Source organism: Leuresthes tenuis, unplaced genomic scaffold, assembly GCF_036924035.1.
Source record: "Leuresthes tenuis unplaced genomic scaffold, fLeuTen1.0.hap1 SCAF_12, whole genome shotgun sequence".
In the NCBI taxonomy this organism is placed as follows: Eukaryota; Metazoa; Chordata; class Actinopteri; order Atheriniformes; family Atherinopsidae; genus Leuresthes; species Leuresthes tenuis.
The window spans coordinates 28,481,326-28,503,128 of NW_027325366.1; the positions used below are offsets into that span (position 1 = coordinate 28,481,326).

At 40.8% G+C, this 21,803-nt stretch overlaps 2 protein-coding genes across 3 annotated transcripts; one reads left to right on the plus strand and one right to left on the minus strand.

Moving 5' to 3' along the window:
• Positions 1 to 533: 533 nt before the first annotated feature.
• Positions 534 to 5,066, minus strand: nup35 (nucleoporin 35). Its single transcript, XM_072397720.1, has 9 exons — positions 4,787 to 5,066; positions 3,371 to 3,538; positions 3,149 to 3,279; positions 2,703 to 2,760; positions 2,336 to 2,444; positions 2,190 to 2,259; positions 1,129 to 1,257; positions 865 to 1,002; positions 534 to 764 (listed from the first exon to the last, which is right to left on the minus strand). The coding sequence occupies exons 1-9, from the start codon at positions 4,797 to 4,799 to the stop codon at positions 687 to 689; spliced, it is 894 nt and encodes a 297-aa protein (XP_072253821.1). The 5' UTR covers positions 4,800 to 5,066; the 3' UTR covers positions 534 to 686.
• A 1,299-nt stretch (positions 5,067 to 6,365) lies between these two features.
• On the plus strand, positions 6,366 to 20,582 carry dnajc10 (DnaJ (Hsp40) homolog, subfamily C, member 10). Of its 2 annotated transcripts, none has more exons than XM_072397374.1 (25): positions 6,366 to 6,448; positions 7,492 to 7,728; positions 7,820 to 7,982; positions 8,112 to 8,162; positions 9,648 to 9,730; positions 9,954 to 10,085; positions 11,023 to 11,116; positions 11,320 to 11,397; positions 11,641 to 11,684; positions 12,909 to 12,974; positions 13,216 to 13,281; positions 13,356 to 13,445; positions 13,531 to 13,635; positions 13,730 to 13,844; positions 13,944 to 14,071; positions 16,326 to 16,442; positions 16,537 to 16,638; positions 16,889 to 16,949; positions 17,899 to 17,993; positions 18,145 to 18,278; positions 18,668 to 18,721; positions 19,364 to 19,511; positions 19,640 to 19,762; positions 19,992 to 20,099; positions 20,201 to 20,582. In XM_072397374.1, exons 2-25 carry the CDS (start codon positions 7,528 to 7,530, stop codon positions 20,210 to 20,212), a joined length of 2,370 nt encoding a protein of 789 aa, XP_072253475.1. In that variant the 5' UTR covers positions 6,366 to 6,448; positions 7,492 to 7,527; the 3' UTR covers positions 20,213 to 20,582. The 2 variants fall into 2 exon arrangements, with proteins under 2 accessions (XP_072253475.1, XP_072253476.1); XM_072397375.1 differs by having other exon boundaries at positions 6,410 to 6,703.
• The last annotated feature ends 1,221 nt before the right edge of the window (positions 20,583 to 21,803 follow it).

Genomic DNA, 21,803 nt, shown 5'->3' on the forward strand with positions numbered 1-21,803 from the left:
ATTTCACTGAAAGTTTAAGTTATTTGAACTGGTCTTAGATGCAGATTTGGCTGCAGATTTAGAATAATTCGAAAGTTCTGAGAAAAAAAAAAAAAGGTGTTGCTTTCCATCCATTTTCTATACCGTCAATAGGGTAGCGGGTGGGCTGGAGCCTATCCCAGTAGTCATTGGGCGAAAGGCGGGGTACACCCCAGACAGGTCACCAGTCCATCACAGGGCCACATAGAGACAAACAACCATGCACTCTCACACTCACTCCTACGGACAATTTAGAGTCACCAATTAACCTGACATGCATGTTTTTTGGATGGTGGGAGGAAGCTGGAGTATACGGGGTGAACATGCAAACTCCACACAGAAAGGACCCAGGCAGGTCCTTAGAAGTAAAAACAAAAAAAAAAAAGTCTCATCTTGTGAATTCTCCAACTGTGGGACTAATAAAAGTTTATTTCATGTTATCGTTCCCCACTCTTCCCTTTAGCTATTGTGCATATAAATCAACACTGAAATAAAACAACCAAACAAACAAAAAAACTTTATTGAGACAAAGACGTTAAAAATACAGATTATAAAAGCAGACGAAACTGATCCTCAATCTTAACAGACACGCACGCACGCACACAACAGCACATTGTAGTGAATCTGTTCATCTATCAATCACACCCTCTCTTCTGAGGCTCCAGGTTTCACCAGCCGAACATGTACTCCATTGCTTTGGAAACAAAGCTGTCGTCCTTCCTGGGCGTCTGTCTGTCTGCTACCACCTAAAGATGGACACTGATTTAGTCAACTAGCAGAGGCGTTTCAATCAAACTGAGACGGCTGCACAAGCGGAGCCAGGCTGACGAGGAGGTCTGAGGTTACCTGGTAGTCGCTGCCGGAGCTTCTGTATGAGGCGCTGAGCGGCCTGATGGCGGAGCGAGGAGTGGAGGGAAGGACGGCGGAGGAGGAGAAGGAAGAGGAGAGGGGAGGAGAGACGACTTCACCGCTTTCCATTACACTCTGAAAGAAATGGAGAGATTTACGCCTTCACTGCTGCTCAGTTCAAACTTCAAACTCATCGGATGTGAACGGCCACCCAGGCGGCAGAGACACGAACCACCACAGGGAGGTCAAACAGGTACTGACCTTATCTATACAGGGTTTGACTCCCACCATGATGGAGTCGCCGAACACCTTTCCATCTTTGGACAAAGCTTTCCGGGCCTGAAGTCTGGACTGATATTGAAGGTGCATCCAGTTGCCAGGAGACGCCATCTGTAAAGAAAAAAAAAAAAGATAATCTACTTTTTAGCTCACCTCAGTGCCCTTAAACAGCTGACGGTGTAACTCCAAGCTTTAAATCCTTCATACACACTCACTGAGCCCTTTATTAGTAGGAACACCACTAGATCTTTCTCACATTCATGTTACTAACCTCCTGTGATACCACAAACTGTAGGTGTTTTACTGGATTCAAATCTGCTGACTACAGATGCCACTGAACTCACACTCGTGACAGCATTTAAAGACAATCTTTGCTTTGTGGCAGAGAGGAAGACGATAAAACGTGGCCATAAACGGATGCATGTGGTCAGCAGGACTAGAGAGACCAAGGCATTCAAACCATGACTGTTGGTGTTAAAGTTGCAGTATAATAAAATACTGCTCTATGCCAAGTTTAAGATATCCATCATCCTCCATTTGGGGGCCTTAAATATAATCTATCATCCACAGCTGTTGCTTTCCTGCTGTGAAGCAAATACCAACCTCCTTTATTGTCCTGTATGGTCTGAGTTTTCTGGTAACAGGCATAACACAGAGGCAAGTATAGGAATCTTTTATAGGAACCAGAGACTAAACTGTGTTCTGGGGAGAAACTTCAGCTGTAGGAATAGTTGCTACCATTTCTGAACACAAGATTAAACTCAGGAGCTCCAGATTAAAGGAAGAGTCAGAGCTCAAATTGTGACAAGAAAGTAGATAAATCAGAGCAATAAAATGTTAATCTCAGCCGTTATGCTCTAAGAAACAAATAAAAACACCCAGGGAAGGAAATGTTTGGGAGTTAATGCAGCTTAAGTGGACTTTCTGTTTGTAACTCTGGGCTCACAGTGGCAGTACCGACACTGTTGTAGTGGTCTGACACATTTCAGCACACTTAACTTGCCTGATTTACCCTGAATCTTAGACAGCTGTGTGTTTGTCACCTTGTGTTTGAGGATGTTTCCATACTGAGCGAACTGCAGCAGGATGTAGGAAGCAGAGGCTGGAGGAAAACTGAAAGAACACACATGTATAAACAGCATATCTAACAGAAGGGTGATGTGGAGCATCTATCGAGCAGCATAAATACCCAAACACAGTGACCCAGGTCTGGTCGAGCTGGTCTTCAGATGACAGAGACTCTCCTTGACTGTAGAAGGGATCCACCTGAGCTGGAGACATACACAGCTGCTGCACACCTGGAGAAGAGACAGGCAGACAAGACGAGTGATTCCCAATCAGTCTGCATAGCCATTAGAAGGGTTTTCATTCAGATGTCATACTTCCATCACAATTTCAAAAATGTCAGAAATTCCCTTCTTCTGCTCAGGTTTAACTTCTAATGTTCCATCAGCTGCCTTTGGTGCAACGTTAACAGCAGTCGTGGGTGCTATACTACAACTAACGGCATAAGTGGAAGTTCATGACCGTGACAGCCTGATGGTATCCATGCGTACCTGTTCCTGGAGTTGAGGCCTGGTGTGCGGAGAGGGGGGTGTGCATGACTGGAAAAGACTGAAAAGAGACAGCAACAAGCAGAGGGAGACATTCTTAAAAAGCTCAGACTTTTCCTGCCTTCATCACCATCAAGTTTAACTCCTTCACAAACAAAACTTCTTATTTTAGAATGAAATAATTCGCTCTGCCTTCACACTAAATCTGTCATCTGCTCCTCACTGAGCCTCATTACCTCTATTTACATCTAACCCACATTAATTCTTATTGAGGAACCACTAATCTGCAATTAATCTACCCTGCTGCATCTGTTCCTGAAGCCACATGAAGACAGATACTCATCATAATAATGTGAATCACCATCTACAGAAAACCACATTAAACTTTTTACTGTGGACATAGACACAACCTGGCAGTTATTACTGACTTTAAATGCCTGCATACTAACCTGCCTATGTGCACTGAGGGGCGTCCCAACTGTGACCATGTCATGGTGGATACTGCGAACAGGTGGGGCTCCACTTTTATCTTTAGGAGTGGGAACAACAGGTTGCAGGGCTGAACCGCCTCCCACTCCTCCTAAGGGATAAACGGCAAACGCACTGATAAACCAACAGTATTTATTGAAAACAGTTAGCTGATGTGCAGTAGTGAGCGCCTTCCTGCCAACCTCGATGTGAACTTGTGCTCTCGGCAATAGGTGTGGAAAGGCTGAATGGGCGGGGCTGTGGGCTGGCTGGAGCAGGCAGGTCACCCATCAGGAAACCGGGTAGAAATTGAGCTCCAGACGCTGTCTTAGGAGACGTGGGAGAGCCCAGACTCATCGGTTCAGTACCCACTGAAAGACAGGACATTTATGATTTTTCTATGATTTGGGACAAGTGGTCATCATCAGGACTGACCAAATAAGTTAGTCTGCAGGAATTCTGACGGTTGATTAGCATTCAACTTGGTGACAAAAGCTCCCCTTACACTCAAAGAAAAGCAATAAAGAGCACGCCAAGTAGACACGTCATAGACTGGTATGATATGAATGCTGAACCTTGAATAGTGAACATAAAAGTCTGACCATATTAAAAGGAACCCATGATGCTTTTCTGCATTTTCTGTACGATTTTGGTTATCTCCTAACTTTGTCAATGAGTTTATACCTACTTATCCAAAGGCCTTTTCACTCTTTAACTGCATTATAATGGTGGCAAGACGACAGCCTTCTAAATCCCAATTCATAGTTACAGCATCTGCCCATGCACAAGGCCTTTGTGTTGCTCAAAGTGGCATTCATGTGAGATCTGTGGCTGAACTCACTGCAACCTTTCAGTTTTCCATCTCTTATGTTGCCGGCAGTTCTCATCCACCATGAAGTCAGCTGCAGGCAGCTGAAGGTGCACTCAAATGCAACTAAAATAGATGCAGCAGAAGAACAACAGCATGGCTGCTGGTTTAAGGCGAGAATTACTGTCATACATGCAATACTTTAATGACAGAGTAGAAGGACTGAGGACAGATTAAATGGATAACTTCAGCATCCAAGACCCACAACACACACATACTGATATGTCTGTGAACAGATAGGAAGATTTGTATAATTCAAAGCCTGTTAAAACATAGTAGCTTACCAATGAATGGCACATGAATTTTTTGGGATTGGTTTAGACACAGAAAAGTTGCTAATTACGCAAAGTCTAAAATGGAATGCAGAGCTGGAAATAAAGATATTTAGTCCCCTTTTGAGTTCAAAACACAGCAAAGAAATGCAAAAATGTTTCATCATAATTTCCACTTTTAGATAAATCAATTACTTCTTAACAGAGATGACAATGTTCGTTTAATAAGTCCACATAAATGTATTAGTGTTCATAAAGAAATGTACCAAATAACGAGCAACAGTATTTCTACTTTAGTTTCTAGTGCTTTACCTTTTGTATAACCATGAGCAGAAAATTCAACCTCCTGTTAGCAGCTAATGAGCTAACTTGAAGCCAACAGCTTTTTGGAGCAGAAGGAAGGCCACTAAACATATGAACGACAACAAATCACACGGACAAAAAGAGATCGACACACGAAGACATAAAAGCTAAAGTACCTTGTAACTCCATCTCTGCTTCTTTTCTGAGGCCGCGATTTTCAAAAATAGGAAGTGACGAAAAGAAAAGGGCTGGGAGCTAACTAACGCAGCTTGGAAAACTGACGAAATTTTCACTACAGCTTACTGTTACTATCAGAAAAACTCGTATGGGGATAAAAGTTATCGTAAAGGATCCAATAGCGTTAAGTCAGCTGGTTTAAGGCCAGATGTCTCAGCCAACTACAGATTATATATAGAGCTCATGAATACCGGTCCACTGAGCTGATGCTACACATGAAGCGCTGCTGCTCACTTCCGGCACATCTAGATGTCGTTAGATGAGAAGATGCGTTCACGTGAGCTGAGTTATTTCGTTATTTAATAGCATAATTTAATCACCTCAAATGCAAAACATATATATTGTCTATTTACATCCAGTTCAGTCCAACTGTATTCTATTCAATACTGTCCAGTTAATGGGCAAACTCTTAAACTAATGCTTTGAACATGTGATATATTTATTTGTGGTGTGATATTATTTAAGAAGCCTAAATCAAGGGCATTAGCTACCTGGTCACATATGCCCTTAAATAACTTCCCCTGGTTACCTTCATATTGAGTATTGTGTACACATATTGTTAATTTCTGAGAATGTGCACAGCTGACACTTCAAACAAATGCAGGCAACGTAAAGTTGTTCTCTACAAGAAAATTACCTATTTGGGAAACACACAAGGAAGCAGAAATGTAAGAGGAAGTATAGGCCCTTCAGAGTTTGTAGCAAGATATGTCACATCTTCTATCAGTCTGGGATTTGTGGCCATCTTTTGCATCAGCAGCATCTATCCAAAATATTATTAGCTGAGTGAGTATGTACACATGAATATAATATAAGTATTGTATGTATATTGTATATGCATATACTGGGAAGATAGATTTTATTATCTATTGCAGAATTCAATATTAAAATAACATAATATTATATATTTCTATATATTAGATATTTTGGAGTGCCATAGAAAAGACAGAAAACTCAGAAAACTTCAAATTTAACTGATAATATTAACAAAAGCACACTTTACCACACAGCAGCCATCGGTGGTAAACCTTTACATACAAAAACAGAGCGTAACTGCATTAACAACAGTTGAAGTAATAAAAATGATAAAATACAATGAAAATTGCGTAAACAGAACACATTAATAACAGTCCAGCAGTAAGAAAAATAAATACAATATAAATTGTTACACAAATGTGTCCAAGTGGGGTAAAAATATCCCTTGTATCCCTTAAATGCCTAAATTTACGTCATCAAAAAAGGCCCATGAGCATAACTTTTCACGAAGCTATCCTAAACAATTAAGTCACTTCCGTAAACGTCATGCTTCTGCTATCAAAGTAAAAATAATTAAAGTAATAAAATGTTTACACACAGTGTGTAACTATGTTTAACTGTAGATTAATTAAATCAAGTTGATATAACTCAGCGTTACACACGGTTTTATTCATATATGTGAATGAAATAAGTATTTCTCTGTCAGTCCGCTGTGTTGCTTGTTTTGCACGGCTTTAATTGTGAAAGATAGCAATCGGAAGTGACGTATATTTATCTTATTCAGCTTGATGCCGGTGTGAGCCGGACGCTGATGCGGATCTTCCAGAAGTTGAGACTGCTCAAAGGTACCAAGGCTGTCGTTTTTTCCAGACTGAATCTTAAGTACACTGTAGATGAAGAGTAGATTTAGCTTCACTTGCAAACTGCAAAAAACTCAATGCGCCGCCGGAGCTAATCAGCTAATTAGCTTAGCAATTCGTAACATTAATAGTTGCTGCAGCGGTTAGCTTAGCTTAGCTTATTTTAGGGCTTTTAAGGCACATAATTGAGGAATTTAGGCTTGAACTCCGTGGATAATCTATTGGGCTCATTAATCTGAGGTGAATATATTCATTTATTAATTATATTTATAAGCATGTAGCTACAGTGTTGTCTGCATTATTGCTTGTTACATAAATTAAGAAATTTGTTGCAATTGGTCTGTCTTGAAACGTGAGATGTAAAGAAGTCACAAATGTGTCATTGGACTATTTTATTTTTGCTTCTTGAGCTGCTTTTTAGCTGGACACATGTTTATTGTTTTTTTTTTTACAGTGAAAGCGCTGGGCTATTAAACAACTTCAAAGGAAATTTTGTATTTCTTATTGGATATCTTTTCTTGTGTTTGGTGATATATTCAGCATATTTAATGGGGGAAATCACTGAATCTTAAAAAATTGCTGTGCTCCCTCGTGTGCTCTAGTGACCATAGAGAGCTGGAGGTAACTATTGCAGTGTAATATTTACACAGTTTAAGAGTTAACGATGTCTATATTCATACTTTGTTTCCAAGAGAAGCCATCAAAAATAATAAAATGCTCTTTCAGTCAGAGTATGCTAGATTAAGGATCTAGCAGCATCCTTAATTTGAAAGTGGGGATAATTACAGAAGCAGATGAACATGTTTGTATCTTCCATTATCTATCTTTTGAATCCTTTAAATTGAATAAGAAGTTTTGGTTTTGATCAATTTGGTCCCATGCTTTAAACCACTCCTCTGAAGCCGCATGTTTTTCACACAGATTTCACACACATACACTGAACAAAGCAGCAATTAAAACAATCACAATGAGGGTCGTAACATACCATGTATGAGTTTTTCATTTTGCTTTCTGATTTTCCCTTCCAGTTCCAGGTTATTCTGGTTGTACTGGGAGGTGTGGTGATGGGGCACAGGGTAGTTCCCAGGGTCCAGGGCATACATCTCATGCTGCCGCTGCTGCTCCTCGTCATCCTCGTGGTGGCAGTTTCCGCTGAGAGCACAGACTACTATGATCTGTTGGGTATCAGCAGGGAGGCAACAACCAGAGAGATAAGACGGGCGTTTAAGAAGCTGGCGCTCACCATGCACCCCGACAAAAATCCAGTGAGTCACTATTTGAAACAAAAACCAGAAATGTTGACAGAACCCAAATATGCATTCTTGACAAAACTGATGCAGATGAATTCCGTTTTAGGGAGACTCTTCAGCTCACGAGAAGTTCCTGAAAGTGAACCGAGCCTACGAAGTCCTGAAAGATGAAGATTTGAGAAAAAAATATGATAAGTATGGAGAAAAGGGATTGGACGACCAACAGGGGGGACGTTATGAGAGCTGGAACTATTACCGATATGACTTTGGTAAGTGTCCACAGTGATACTGCAGCTTGCAGCACCTGAAATGGTTGTCTTTGAACACTCCTTTATTTATTCAACCTTGAAGAAGTTAGTGTGTTAAATTATTCAGTGTTTAAATCTTTCTGTTCACAGGTATCTATGATGACGATTTGGAGATCATCACATTAGACAGTGGAGACTTTGGTAAGATCTTTAAAAGCGCACTGATGTGTTAGTTTATTGAATTAATCGAAAAATAAAGAGACAGTGGCACAAAAAGTGGCGACACGAACAGTCTACTCTCGAGATTGTTGATAAATTACACTCTAAACTTTATGCAACTCTTCTGACTGTTGCTGCTTTTTGTTTTTCCATTTGTGATGTAGGGTTTGCAATAAGAAAGTACACCCTCTTTCATTTCTTAGGTTAGCTGTACAACACCGTATAATAATTTGTTACATGGAAAACTAAGCCATGTGTCCTCCCCATGATCCGAACAGCTTCTTGAACCTCCTTTAGCAGCAGTAACTTAAAGTAATCATTTACTGTATTACGTTATCAGTCTCTCACATCATTGTGGAGGAATCTTGGCCCACGCTTCTTTACAATGTTGCCTCAGTTCTTTGAGGTTTGCAGCATTGGTTTCTGCACAGCTCTCTTAAGGTCCCACCACAGAATTTCAGTCAGGTTGAGGTCTGGACTTTGACTGGACCAAACAACACCTTGATTCTTTTCTTTTTCAGACATTCTGTTGTAGATCTGCTGCTGTGTTTGGGATCATTGTCCTGTTGATGAGCCAGTTTCAGCCCAGCTTTAGCTGTGGGACAGATGGCCTCACATTTGACTCTAGAATACTTTGGTATCTAGAGGAGTTCATGGTGGACTCAGTGACTGCAAGGTGCCCAGGTCCTGTGGCTGCAGAACAAGCCCAGATCATCAGCCCTCCACCACCGTGCTTGACAGCTGGTATGAGGTGTTTGTGCTGATATGCTGTGTTTGGTTTTCTCCAAACGTGCTGCTGTGCATTATGACCAAACATCTCCACTTTGGTCCAAAGCACATTGTTCCAGAAGTCTTGTGGTTTGTTCAGATGTAACTTTACAAACCTAAGCTGAGGTTCATAACCCTTCCCAGACTGATGGGCAGCAACAGTTTATTTTCTAAGATCACTGCTGATGTCTTTCCTCCTTGGCAACACGTGAATGCTCCAGAGAAGAAAACTGACAATACTTCTGCTTTTTTTAGAGATAGTCCCACTTACTGATGATCAGTTCATCAAATGCATCTTTAAATTCCTATGAAAGCATTAAGGGTGGACTTTTGTGTTTTTCACACACTACTTCTGCATTTTATTAAAACTAATGTGTTGTTGTTCGTCCGAGGTACCTAATTTCAAAACCTTGTAAGGACCAGATTATTTTTATTATTTCCTTATGTGTAAAACTTTTGATTTGTTAGATGCATTTTATTTTTCATTTGATTATATATCCTTCAGCATAAAGCTGAACAGACACATAACTCCATTTTTATCTCTGTGTTAACTTGGATAATCTGTGTGACCATCAGTGAGGTTTTCATGGTTGTTAAAATTCATCAGAGTCACCGAAACATTAGTGATCTGTGTGAAACCGGAGGTGTTACACAGGTGGTGAAGAGGCTGACGTGTGTGTGTGTGTGTGTGTGTTTCAGAAGCAGCAGTAAACTCGGGAGAAATATGGTTTGTCAACTTCTATTTCCCACGATGTTCGCACTGTCACCAGCTGGCTCCAACGGTAATAGAACACTAAAATACACAATATAACAACACACACACAAATGCAGTTAGATCTTACAGAACATGACCTTTTCATAGTCCGTTTTAAAAACTCCGTTTTTGGTGTCATGTTACATTTTATTTTCTGAAATTCTATTCCTAAGTGTTGACAGACTTTTATAAAAACATATGAGGTGAACCAACATCCATGTGTCTCCATAACTGACCTGTTTGTGTCACAGTGGAGGGAGTTTGCCAAAGAGATGGACGGAGTGATCAGGATTGGAGCGGTTAACTGTGGAGACAACAACCATCTCTGCAGGAGGAAAGGCATCAACAGCTATCCCAGCTTGTATATTTACAGAGCTGGACAGGTCTGTCTTCTCTTTTTTGATAATCTAAGAAATTAAAATGACAGCCAGAGGATATTGGGAGAATTTGTTTGGTTGGTTTAGATTATTTTTTCATTGTGAAAAATATATTTAGACATTGAGTCTGGTTCAACATCTGAACATTACCTGCTGCATTTGATAGGGTGAGAATGCCAAAAAGCTACTAAAAAGAAATGTTCAATATAGATGCTTTAAGTTTAAGCAAACAGGTAAAAAGGTAAAATAGACCTAAGAAAATAACAGATAAAAGGTAACATAAACTAATGGATAACAACAATGGATGTGCAAAGATAAGCCTAAACAGCTACAGTTCAGTTTAATGACAACTAGTCATTAAAATATCTTAAACACAATCAGGATATTTTTGTCACATAGATGAATACAGCTGTATCCTCCTCCAGTTTTCACACTGAAAACACCCTGTGTGTTTACCTGTGTAAAACTCAACTATCACCATTTATGATCCATTTGCTCATGTCCAAGAGTAGATTTCACCACAGATGTTGTTTTATTGAACTGATATGGAGAACACGACCTTAACGTCTCACATGTTAAGCTGAAAGAAATTTTCCCAGGAACTAGGAACTTCTGAAGGATCCTTTCCCCGTCCTCCAGCGACATCAGGGACAGACAAGCCAGCAGAACTTTTGAGGATACCCTATAATAGCTCGTAAAATGTTGTAAGGCAGGGAATATACTGGTTTTTAATTAGACATTTGCATCTTCGTGAGGTCTACCTTAAATTTTTTTTTAGCGTGGGTTGAATTCCACACATGCAGGTTTTAATATGAAGGTTACTAATAAATACAGTTTCCCTCATCTGTTGTAAAGTTGCTGAAATTAATTCTAACTGCTTGAATAACATCTGCTGTGGTGTTTGGTCGTCGCTAATGATCAAAAATTGTTTGTGTTTCTGCAGAGACAAGAAAAGTTCAACGGGGAACGCACCAAAGATGACCTGGTTCGCTTTTCCATGCAGTTCATCACAACAACTGTCACTCAGCTCTGGCAAGGTGAGCTCATCACTTACAATTACACAATAATCTTTTACGCTCTTTGAACTCTCCTCCACAAACGTGTTTAATTTGTATTCACGTATAACTCACTGTTTGTGGGTCATGAGGTGTTTTGCATGGTTTAGTTCAGTCTGATTATTAGCCTGGTTCATATCATATTTTTCCTAATTATTTATGTCTTTAAATTTGATTCATTTCAGGTAACGTGTTCAATGAAATAGAAATTGCCTTTTCCTCTGGGCTCGGCTGGCTGATCACCTTCTGCTCTGACACTGGAGGTAACGCATACAAACTTGATGAGTGACAAATTCCACAAATTAGTTTATATATGTCTGAAAGTCACCTGAGACACCCAGCGTCTGTGTGCACACAGGTGTGTTTGATGTGAGCCAGACCTTAGATATAATTACACCTCTTTCTGTGTGATGTGTCTGCAGACTTCACACAGAAGCTCGCATGTCTGGATGCATCTGCCACCGAGTAAAGGAGTGAACTGTTGTGTCTCTGTTTGTCTCTTTCAGATTGTCTGGAACCCGCAACAAGACAGAAGCTGGCAGGAATGTTGGTGAGAACACAGCAGAGTTATCACAGGATGCCTCAGAGTTATAGACATCCTCTGCTAATTGCACCAAAAAAAAAATGAATACACTTGAAAGAACAAAAAAATGTGAACGAGTGAGGCTCAATGTTCATGAGAGCTGCGATGTCCAGCTCTTCGAGCTTGTGAAAAGACCAGTATTTTTTGAATGTTTGAAAATGTGTTTCCCCCCCAAAAATGTAAAGAAGTATAAATGAAAGCACTTCATTTTATGGCTTGAAGACATTTTTGGAGGTAGTTCCCCTTCTTTTTTGCACACACACCGCTGGAACTACAGTTGATTGTAGTTCACGGGAGTGCTTTTATCGTGTCTTTTCGCAGAAGGAGAAGCACTCTAATGCCTCCCATACTAAAGACAACTTTGAAAAAACTTGAAGACTAATGCCCGACACTGAGATTATGTCACAAATGAAAGATTTTGCTAAGTCACTCAAGATCTTACAGGGTCATTATTTGCTGACCACAACTAGAATAGAGTATTTGCCATCTTGCACCTTGTGGAAATTCGTGAGAAAGACCACCTCAAAACAGTCTGGATTGAGTTTTATGACCATCTTACGCCAAACGACTGAGATCATGGGGGTGCGCCCCAACTCGATTCTTCCTGATTTCAGTCTCACTGCAAAACAGTCGACAACTTTGAAACTGCTTGAAAAAAAATGCTGTGTATGGCCAGCTTTAGTGTGAGAGGATCCATCTGTGATGCCGTTGTGTGTAGTGACTGGTTGAATGAACAAGCACAATGTTGGATCATCAAAACAACTTGTAAACATGGATAAATAGTCAGTGGTGTTAACGACAGTTCTTAATGTTGGACTCGACAGTGAATGGGTGCGGTTTATTCAGGCTACTGAGGATTTCCAACATGATTTTCACTGATGTTTTGTCACTTTAGCATTTTGGTAATACATAAGTCAATATAACCCTCAGGGAACATGTAAAACTCTTTGGTCTGAATGTGCCTTGTGATACAAATGATACCTCAACAACTCTCAAGGAATAAATGAAGGTTTCACTGAATAATGAGAAAAAATCTCAAAATTTTTGAGATGTCAAGGATCCAATCAGCATTCAGCTTAAGTTCTTAGGATTACCTTGACCTGAATAAGGAATCTGCAGACATGAAGATCATATTGGTTGAATAATGCAGGAAAGTTTCTGCTGTGAACATATCTGTGTCTCTGCATGTAGGACGGTCTGGTTAAGGTGGGATGGATGGACTGCGCCGTACAGCAGCAGCTGTGTGACAGTTTCCAGGTAAGACAAGGCACCACCGCAGTAAAACATTTGGTTCTTCTGAAATCACGTCACTCTCAGTTTGTGGTTGATGGTCTCCATCATTCCTTGCTGGTCAGAATTTTACTTTGGATCACACAGCTGCTCTGAACCGATGTTGGATTTGTTTTGTTATCCCCGGCAGTGACAGTATGTGTTACATCAGCTGTAGTAGTAGCTAGTTGTTGCAGTACTGGTGTTTAAATCCTCTTCTGTATTTCAGGTGACCAGTGGAGCGACTGCTTTATTCCCTCCTGGAAGTGCTTTGGATAAACAAGGCAGTGTTCTGGTAAGACAAAGAGCAGTCTGTATGTAGAATGGTGTGTAGTACTACGGTACTGACTTGGTGTTCATGTCCCTCAGTGGCTGAAGACTCTGGACAGTAAAGAAATTTACAATCAGGTCATGAACCATCTGCCAGATCTGGAACTGCTGACCGGCGACACTTTCAAGGTACTCAAACTTCACAACTACATGCACCACAGCTTTCAGGCTCAGGTTAGCTCTACAAAACCTGATAAAATATGGTCATCCACAGACAAAACTGGCCCGCCATCGCTGGTTGGTGAGTTTTACGTTTGGTGACAGAAACCCCCCCGAGTACAAGAAGCTGCGAGCTTTCCTACGGAACGACCACATACAGGTGCCCGTCCTCCTGTCTGCCTGCAAGTCTCTGCCTGCATGTCTCTGCCTGTCTGTACGTTTGTCCGTCTGACTGAATTTGTGTGACTCTCCAGGTCGGCAGAGTAGACTGTGTAGCAGACTCAGAGTTGTGCCAGTCTCTTTACATCCATAAAGCCTGCGTGGCCGTCTTCAAAGGACTGGGAATCCATGACTTTGAGATCCATCACGGTCAGTACTACTTTGTGAAGTTATGTTTATTTTTCTGTGCTCTACTTTCCGGTTTGTGTTGTTCTGTCTGTTTGTGTAACTCTGTGTCTCTCCGTGTAGGTAAAGATGTGTTGTACAACATCGTGGGTTTTTCGAGGGACAGCGTTCGCGCTCATGTGACGACCCTGAGGCCAGACAACTTTCCTTCACACAGAAAGGAGCCCTGGCTGGTTGATTTCTTTGCTCCGGTTTGTAACTTATTGCTTTAGTCATAAGAGGGATCACACACTCACATCTATGCACGAGTTTCACCCGCTCAGAGGATTACTGCAACATAAATATTTATTCCCCACCAACTTGTTTTGAGTCAAAACAGTTAACATTTGGGCTACATTACATTTTTCCATGCAAATCATAGCAGGACCTGACGCGGATCCAGTTGTGTCTCTTTTGACCGATGATCTTTAGTTCTGTTAAATACCCTGGAACAAAGTTTATCTTTACCACACTCAGTACAGTTTGCTCTTCTTCTGTGGGGCTGGTTCCTGGTTTGTGTGAGCATGGTTGAATTATTCAGGTTTTCCTATTTTAATCCGTGCAGTTCAGATTCAGATTCAGTTTAACAAGTCTAGCAGAGTTGATGGAGGGCAGGTATACTGAAGCTGCAGAGGAGCAGTGGAGATCTAGGCGGGATTGATTTACATTTTTATACTTCTTCCATCTCTAGCTAAGCAGTCTCATTCTACACTGGTGACAAACTCTCCACTCTCATCCAATACGGGATAGAATAGTAATTACATGACAGGTTATTGTTTTAAGACCGGTAAAGACTGCACAATCTTCAGCTGCCCCAGATTAAAGACGACTAATTTGGAAGAATTGATCCTGCCTCGAAATGGTTGCTCGACATTGAACAGTGTGAGAGGTTCAAAGACCGTCACTGTCATGCCTTTTTAACAAAGATAGCAAGAAGAGGAGGCAATTTCAGGGTGATTTTGTTTAAATGACAATAGAAAAAAGCACAAAATATTGTGTTAGTCTTACCAAAACCAGACCTTAAATCCTTATAAACATATCAGTCTGACCAAAGTCGTATGAAATGGAGTTTTTCCCTAACACACCCTGACAATCCAGTTTGGGATCGAATCATGAATATATATGCTCAACTTAAATCAAATAGGTCTAGGTACTTAGTACATGCTCTAAAGTTCCACCTTTTTGTAATTTTTCTTTTTAAAACTCTAAAGCAAAAGTGTATATTAGTACCACCAAATTTCCAATAAAACTGCTTTCAGTCATGTTCCCTTTGTCAGCCAGATAAACTCACTAAGCCCATTAAGACTATGAGTCAGCTCTAGGTCAGTTAAGACGTTTCAGACGTTTTCTGCTCGAATAAAATCTTCATCGGACAAAAATCACCATTTAAAGAAGTCAAAGTCTGTGCAAAAGTTAAAAGCAGCAGAATTATGGAAATAAATGACAAAGGAATTATAACTTCTAAATGAGTAGCACTTACACACTGTTGTAAACGAGGCAGTCGTTTTTTTTCAGTATGTCAGCTTAACTTAATTTACATTAATACGACTTGTTGTATGTTTTGCATGCATCAAACATGATGTTGTAGCCAAGGTCACATCCATCTCATACTGTAGCTTTCAGTGAACATATAAGACAACTGAAGGTGTGTATCTGCCTTCAGTCAGTAGTTGGCGTAAGATGTGAGTATTAACCTGGATGGTTTGGATTTGTTCTGGTCTTTATCACCTTTGTATTTAAACAAAAATTAAAGTCTTACACATCTCATTCTCCTCATCAAACGGGTGTAAATGCCACGTCAGTAGTTCTAAACCTAACCTCGAACTGTTTTATATTTCACTCCGTACCGCTCGATGATCCAACCGGTCTCTGTTTACCTTCAGGGCTGGTGATGATGCTTCACCTACAACACAAACAGCGGTTGAGAGGAAGGCTGAAAACTGCCGTTCCAACATGTTTACCACCGCAACAGGGGAAAGGGTTGGCTTCAGACTGTGAAACTGAGAACTGAACTCTGAACCTTTCACCAAATTTTTTTGAAAGGTTCATGAAGCACAAAACTCCCAAAGAAACAATAGATAGAGAATCATACCTTCCATGTCAATCATGTGGTATGACAGAGCTGACATTGCTAATGCTAATGCTAATTACTAAAACCGTTTCATGAAAGAAATATGACATTTCTGTTTGGTTATTGCTACAGTTTCTTCATCCCACAGATCTGATGTTTCATCTCTTCAGTTTCAGATGAATTTACCTTTAAAGCACGCTTTTCACATATATTTTTCTTTCTGTGCATACTGATATACATGGATTTTACATGCATGCAACAGGTTGCTGTTTCCTGTAGAAACGAGGGGCTTTATCAGGTGTTTGAACAGTAAATTGGACAGATGCCGTGCAGGTTTGATAAAGAGCTGACCTCAGTTGGATGTATCTTAGTAAGTTCTTAATTCCTGTGTGCAGTGGTGTCCTCCATGTCGAGCTTTACTGCCTGAGCTGAGAAAAGCTTCAATCCAGTTGGCTGGACAGATGAAGTTTGGTACTCTGGACTGCACCATCCACCACAACCTCTGTTCCACGGTAAGGTCATACATCTCTATACTGCACCATGGACCATGAGCTGCAGGCGCTGTGATGGACAGGGTGGTAATTTCTGCTTCTCTTTGTGTCTCAGTACAATATTCAGGCCTATCCCACCACAGTGATCTTTAACGGTTCCTCTGTTCATGAATATGAAGGACATCACTCAGCAGATGGCATCCTGGAGTTCATACAGGTAACAAAGTTTGATCCCAATCCTGTAGGGGAAGATACAAAAGATACAGGAGAAGATACACCTCTCAATGCCTCTGCCTAGTGGCCTTTATTGGAAAGTTACTTGAAAGGAACTGAGGGCAGAGAAAGACGGGAAGGAAATAGAGCAAAGGGCCCAGGGCTGGGACTTAAACCTGGGGCAGCCGCACTGAGCCTCTGTACAGGCAGCATTTTTAAATTGTATGAAAGCGAGCGTCTGTCTGTCTCTGCAGGATCTGGTTAATCCATCTGTGGTGGTCCTTGATCCCTCGATCTTCACAGAGAGAGTGAAAGGTAAAATCTGTCCTGACAATTAAAAGGAAAATAAAAAACTGAATGTTCTGTTGCAGTGGCTGTATTAACGACAGAGATAACAGTTACAAGATGTTGTTCTGAAACTATAATTTGAGTTACAGTAGTTTTAAGTCACTACTGCGGCCTCTAAAAGAGTTAATTCACTTGTAAAAAGCACAATAAAAACTCTTATACTTCATTTGATCATGGTCTCATTTGAGCTGATACCCACATGAATCCTGGCTGATCCAATAACAGGTGGAAAGCTCTAAAAAACACATTGAGTATCCGTTTAGATGCAGCTCCTCAGACTACAATCAGAGGTGGTCGGGGGTGTAGCTTTATTCTTACAACAGTGTAAATGTAAATCTGTGATAGCTTCATCAGCTCGGCTGACAGGCTTGTGTGACATAAATAGTCTCATCCTCACAAGTCCGTTAAGGCCCACCAGGTTTCCGTGCTGCCGTCTGTGTGCAGCCCAAATATTTCTAACTACAAATTCAGAAATTGGATGCTTGTTTTGAGAAGAGACTTTGCACGAGAATCACTGTTTTCCACACCTAGACTATGTACTGTAGAGTGATAACATGCCCATGTGTGAGAGGCTGCAGCCTAGCTGACCCAAAAGGTAGTATGTATAGGACCATGATCACGTCTGCAGCCGGTTTGCACACACGCACATGGAAAACATGCACCCAGTCTTACAGGCTGTAAAGTTCAGTAATAGTTCAGGTCTCTGAATTCAGGATCGTTATTAGGCCTTCTGCTGAAGTCCTGTTTGTTGTCCACAAATTACCGTGTGTGACATAGCCAACATGTTTATTTTGATGTAGAATGCAGTGAGATCCTGTCTCAACACGTCACACATCATGATACCAGCTGCCACCTTTGGATCAGATCACTCAAGGAGTTTGTTAAGATGTTAACAGGCTCATTGTCGCTGTTGCAGGTCGAGCTGAGGGCCAGATGTGGGCAGTGGACTTCTACGCCCCCTGGTGTGGTCCCTGTCAGGCTCTGATGCCAGAGTGGAGACGCATGGCCCGGGTATAACACACAGTCCACATATCAGACTCGCACCATACACACAGTGTGCATGTACCTCTGAGGAAAAACTCATAGAGCCTGAAGCAGAATTCAGTAGATCCAAACAGAAATAAAAAACTACCGTGAAAGCTGTGTGTCTTTCTCCTCACAGCTGCTGTCAGGTCAGATCCGGGTTGGTTCAGTCGACTGTCAGCGCTTCCAGACGTTCTGCCAGAGTCAGGGTGTGAGGGCGTACCCTGAAATCCGCCTGTACGCCGGCAGTGCCCGGCAGCCAGACCGCTTCACGTACGTACCACGCTTCCAAAAGCTCATTCTCAATGTGCACAAATTGTGTTAGAGAGTGCACGAATGCGCACACTTAAAGGCTCAAACTTTGAAAGAAGGAAGATGAGGATGTCCGATGGGCCTGATATTGAATCTAATTACGTCTAAAAATAAAAACACCGAATTAACATGGCTGACCCAAACAGATTTAAGCACTTGAAAATTCTTGTAATTCAATAAAAGATGCTGCTGGCACCACCTCCTAAGTCCGGCTGGAAAACGCAGTGAAGCATTTAGCTGCTGAAGATAATTCAGTTGTCAGAAGTACGGATTTTCTGTTGGACCACGAACACATCGGACTCTTCTGAATGGGACGGTTCAGTGTTAACAGGATCTGTGTGTGTCTGCAGGACTTATAATGGATGGCACAGAGATGCTCATTCACTCAGAGCGTGGGCACTCAGGTGAGATACAAGTCTGCTTGGTTTTTTTTGCCCTCTTTATATCCTTTCATCTTTCCTTCTTACCTTGCATTTTTCTCTCCATTCTTCCTATTTTGCTGTTTTCTCACTATTTCTTTCCTTCTTTGCTTTGTTTTCTTCCCCGTCTTCATTCCTCGCTCCTGTTTTCTTCCCTCTGTATGTTTTCTTTTCTGCTCTTCTTTATTAATTTTTTCCTTCCCCCTTTCAATCTCTCCCAGCATCCTTCTTTCTTCCTTTTTTACTTCTTTGCTTCGCTTTCTATTTCATTACTTCTCTTATTGTTGCTTCTTTATTTCCTTCCTTCTTTTTCTTCTTTTTCTCTCTTTCTTTCTTTACCATTTCCCACTTTTCTGAACTCCTTTTTGCCCTGTTTTCCTTTTTTTATAGTTTTTACTTCCTTTATTTAATTCCATCTTTCCTTCTGTCCTTCCTCCTCTTTCTCTTTCCTTCCTTTTCATCCCTTCTTTCTATTTTCCCCTCTTTCTTTCCTTTCTTGATACTTTTTTGTTGTTCCTTTGTTCTCTTATTCATTCTTTCCATCATTCCTTTCTACCCTCCTTCCTTCTTTTCTTCTTACTGGGTGAAAGTTGAGTCTTATAAATGAGCTGAATATTTTGTGTGCAGTTCCTTACCCAGAGCCTCAGTGGATCTGACTCCAGAGACCTTCAGATCTCAGGTTCTGTCCGGTCGGGATCACTGGGTTCTGGATTTTTACGCCCCCTGGTGTGGACCGTGTCAACACTTTGCCCCAGAGTTTGAAGTCCTGGCTCGGGTGAGACACTTTTCTTACTCTAAATATTTTCTTTTTCTATCTAACTTTCTAACATGAAACATAACTTGTTTTCATTGTCAAGCTTTTCTGTGAGGATTTTAAAGGGATTTTCTTTGGGTGTTGGACAGATGCTTAAAGGGGAGATCCGAGCAGGGAAGGTGGACTGTCAGGCTCATTATCAGACCTGTCAGGCAGCTGGAATAACTGCCTACCCAACCGTCAGATTTTACCCATACCTGGGAGTGAGGAGGGTGAGAACACACACAGACACACTAAGATGAAGCAGCAGTCTTTGGACAGAAGATTCACCAGTATTAGGGTGTTTTTACATTTTAACCGTAGAAACTCTGGGGTGCCTCATAAAAGATCTGACAACACACCTAAAAGCTCTCAACTTTTACATTGGTGTTAAATATTTATTTTAATAAGAGAATCAAGGATGGCTTCAATCTGAGATGTTGTCTGTGTGTGTTGTGACAGCATGAACACAGCGGGGAACACATCAATAGCCGGGATGCTAATGGAATTGCTGACATCATCAGACAGCGACTAAAGCAGCTGTTGCCACGGTTACACAACACACCAAAGGTAATTGTCTTTTCAGCTGCAATTCAAGCTGAACCAGAGGCTTAACTCTGAAGTTTTTGTTTTGTTTTTTGATTGTTTTTGTATGTTTGTTCATTTTGTAGGATGAGCTCTGATGGGGGAGGAAGCTGTGAAAAAGACCAGTCTTCTGATTGGTCCGAGAGGGGACATATGTGGATTTGATTGGTCCAGCTTGATCAGTCAGTCAGCACTCCTTTACGACACCACAGGTGGAACACTGACAGACACTGACCATGATCGGCTGTGTGCTTGTATGTACTGAGTCCTTCTGCCTTGATTTTTAGTTGGTTTTATTTTTGTCTCCATTGTTTGTATTTACTCTATGAAGTAAAACTGTGGGACACTGTATGCACGTTACTGACACACACTCGCACACTGAACCAAACGATGCCACAGTGCTGTATTTTATTGTTCATGTCGAAACCGTTTCAATAATAAAAAAACTGTTTCTGTTAAAAAAAACAAGATGAGTTTTTTCTTTCCTAAAAAGGTCTTTCCTAAAAACTGTATTTCAACAGTTTTAGTTTAATTTAAGATTAAATTAGAAAAGAACAATTGTGCCTCCAGATGAATGAATGAATGCGAGGAATCGCTTCTTATCTTTCTGTTATAACATCTCCTAAATATGTTTCATTGTGCTTGATAAATGAGAACACCTCTGGATGCCTGTTGCCAGTAGGTTCAGCATGTAGCGCTGCATTTACATCTTCTAGCAGACTTTCAGAGTGTACTTAGTCTCTTAGCCTTGGAAATTGGCCACTCAGGCTCCAAGTATCCTGGTTATCCGTATTCTTCCATCTCAGGTCATCTGCCTTCCTGTTGAGGTTATCATTTTTAGATGGTGGGGATGATGGTGTATCCCCACTGACCTGTCGTCCTGGCTCCCCCTTGCCGTAGCATATTGTTTTGTACCTCCTTGATTTTGAGTTATGAAAGGAGATTCCATTTCTGCACATTCGATTCCTGGATTTCAAGTTGTTTCTTAGTTAGTTTAGGCTTTGCTGGTATTGTAGCATTCAAACAGTGTTGTATCTTGCACTCTAGATGTATAGCGTCATTTCTAATAATGCTAATTTCTACCGATTTAATTATTTTCTTAATTATTTACTCTCTGAAATACCCAAAGAGGAAAAATGGCAATATTGTAAAGTACAATGTACTTTACAATATTGCAATATTGCTTTGTAATTTACAATGTAAAGTACAAAGTTGTTTTTGGTTGATTCACAAGTTCAAACCACGTAAATGCTGCATTTATTGTAGTTAATTCTTACAATTTGTTTTAAAGCTGGAGATCAAGATGTTGAATTTAACGTCAGGTCAAACACTAAAATAGCTGCTGCTTTACTTTCAAACGACTAATCAAATCTAATGTAGCAGCTCAAATATTACAAGTGTGTTCTCACTGTAAACACCTGTACACGTTGGCTGATTTACCTGTATGAGCTCCAGTTGCTGTAATCAGTTAGTGGGAAATGAGTGGATGTTTTAATTTTATTCTGATAGTCTTTAATATTTCTGACGCTATTCCCAGTTTGTCCACCAGAACTCACTGTTCACACCCAGTTGAGAATGTTATAAAATGTGTTCACACAGATGTTATAAAGAGTTTTAAAAAGAACTTATGATATCTTGTGGATCAGATCTATTGGCAGCTTGCACATGATGCATGCTGGGAACTGCTGG

Excerpts from the sequence above, each read along its gene's own strand:
- dnajc10 (XM_072397374.1), top strand. The coding sequence starts at position 7,528 with ATGGGGCACAGGGTAGTTCCCAGGGTCCAGGGCATACATCTCATGCTG. Across the intron at positions 13,446-13,530 it reads TGACCGGCGACACTTTCAAG|ACAAAACTGGCCCGCCATCG; the intron begins GTACTCAAACTT and ends GGTCATCCACAG. Across the intron at positions 17,994-18,144 it reads AGTGGAGACGCATGGCCCGG|CTGCTGTCAGGTCAGATCCG; the intron begins GTATAACACACA and ends TTCTCCTCACAG.
- nup35 (XM_072397720.1), bottom strand. Across the intron at positions 2,761-3,148 it reads CCCTCAGTGCACATAGGCAG|TCTTTTCCAGTCATGCACAC; the intron begins GTTAGTATGCAG and ends GTCTCTTTTCAG. Across the intron at positions 2,260-2,335 it reads ACCTGGGTCACTGTGTTTGG|TTTTCCTCCAGCCTCTGCTT; the intron begins GTATTTATGCTG and ends GTGTTCTTTCAG.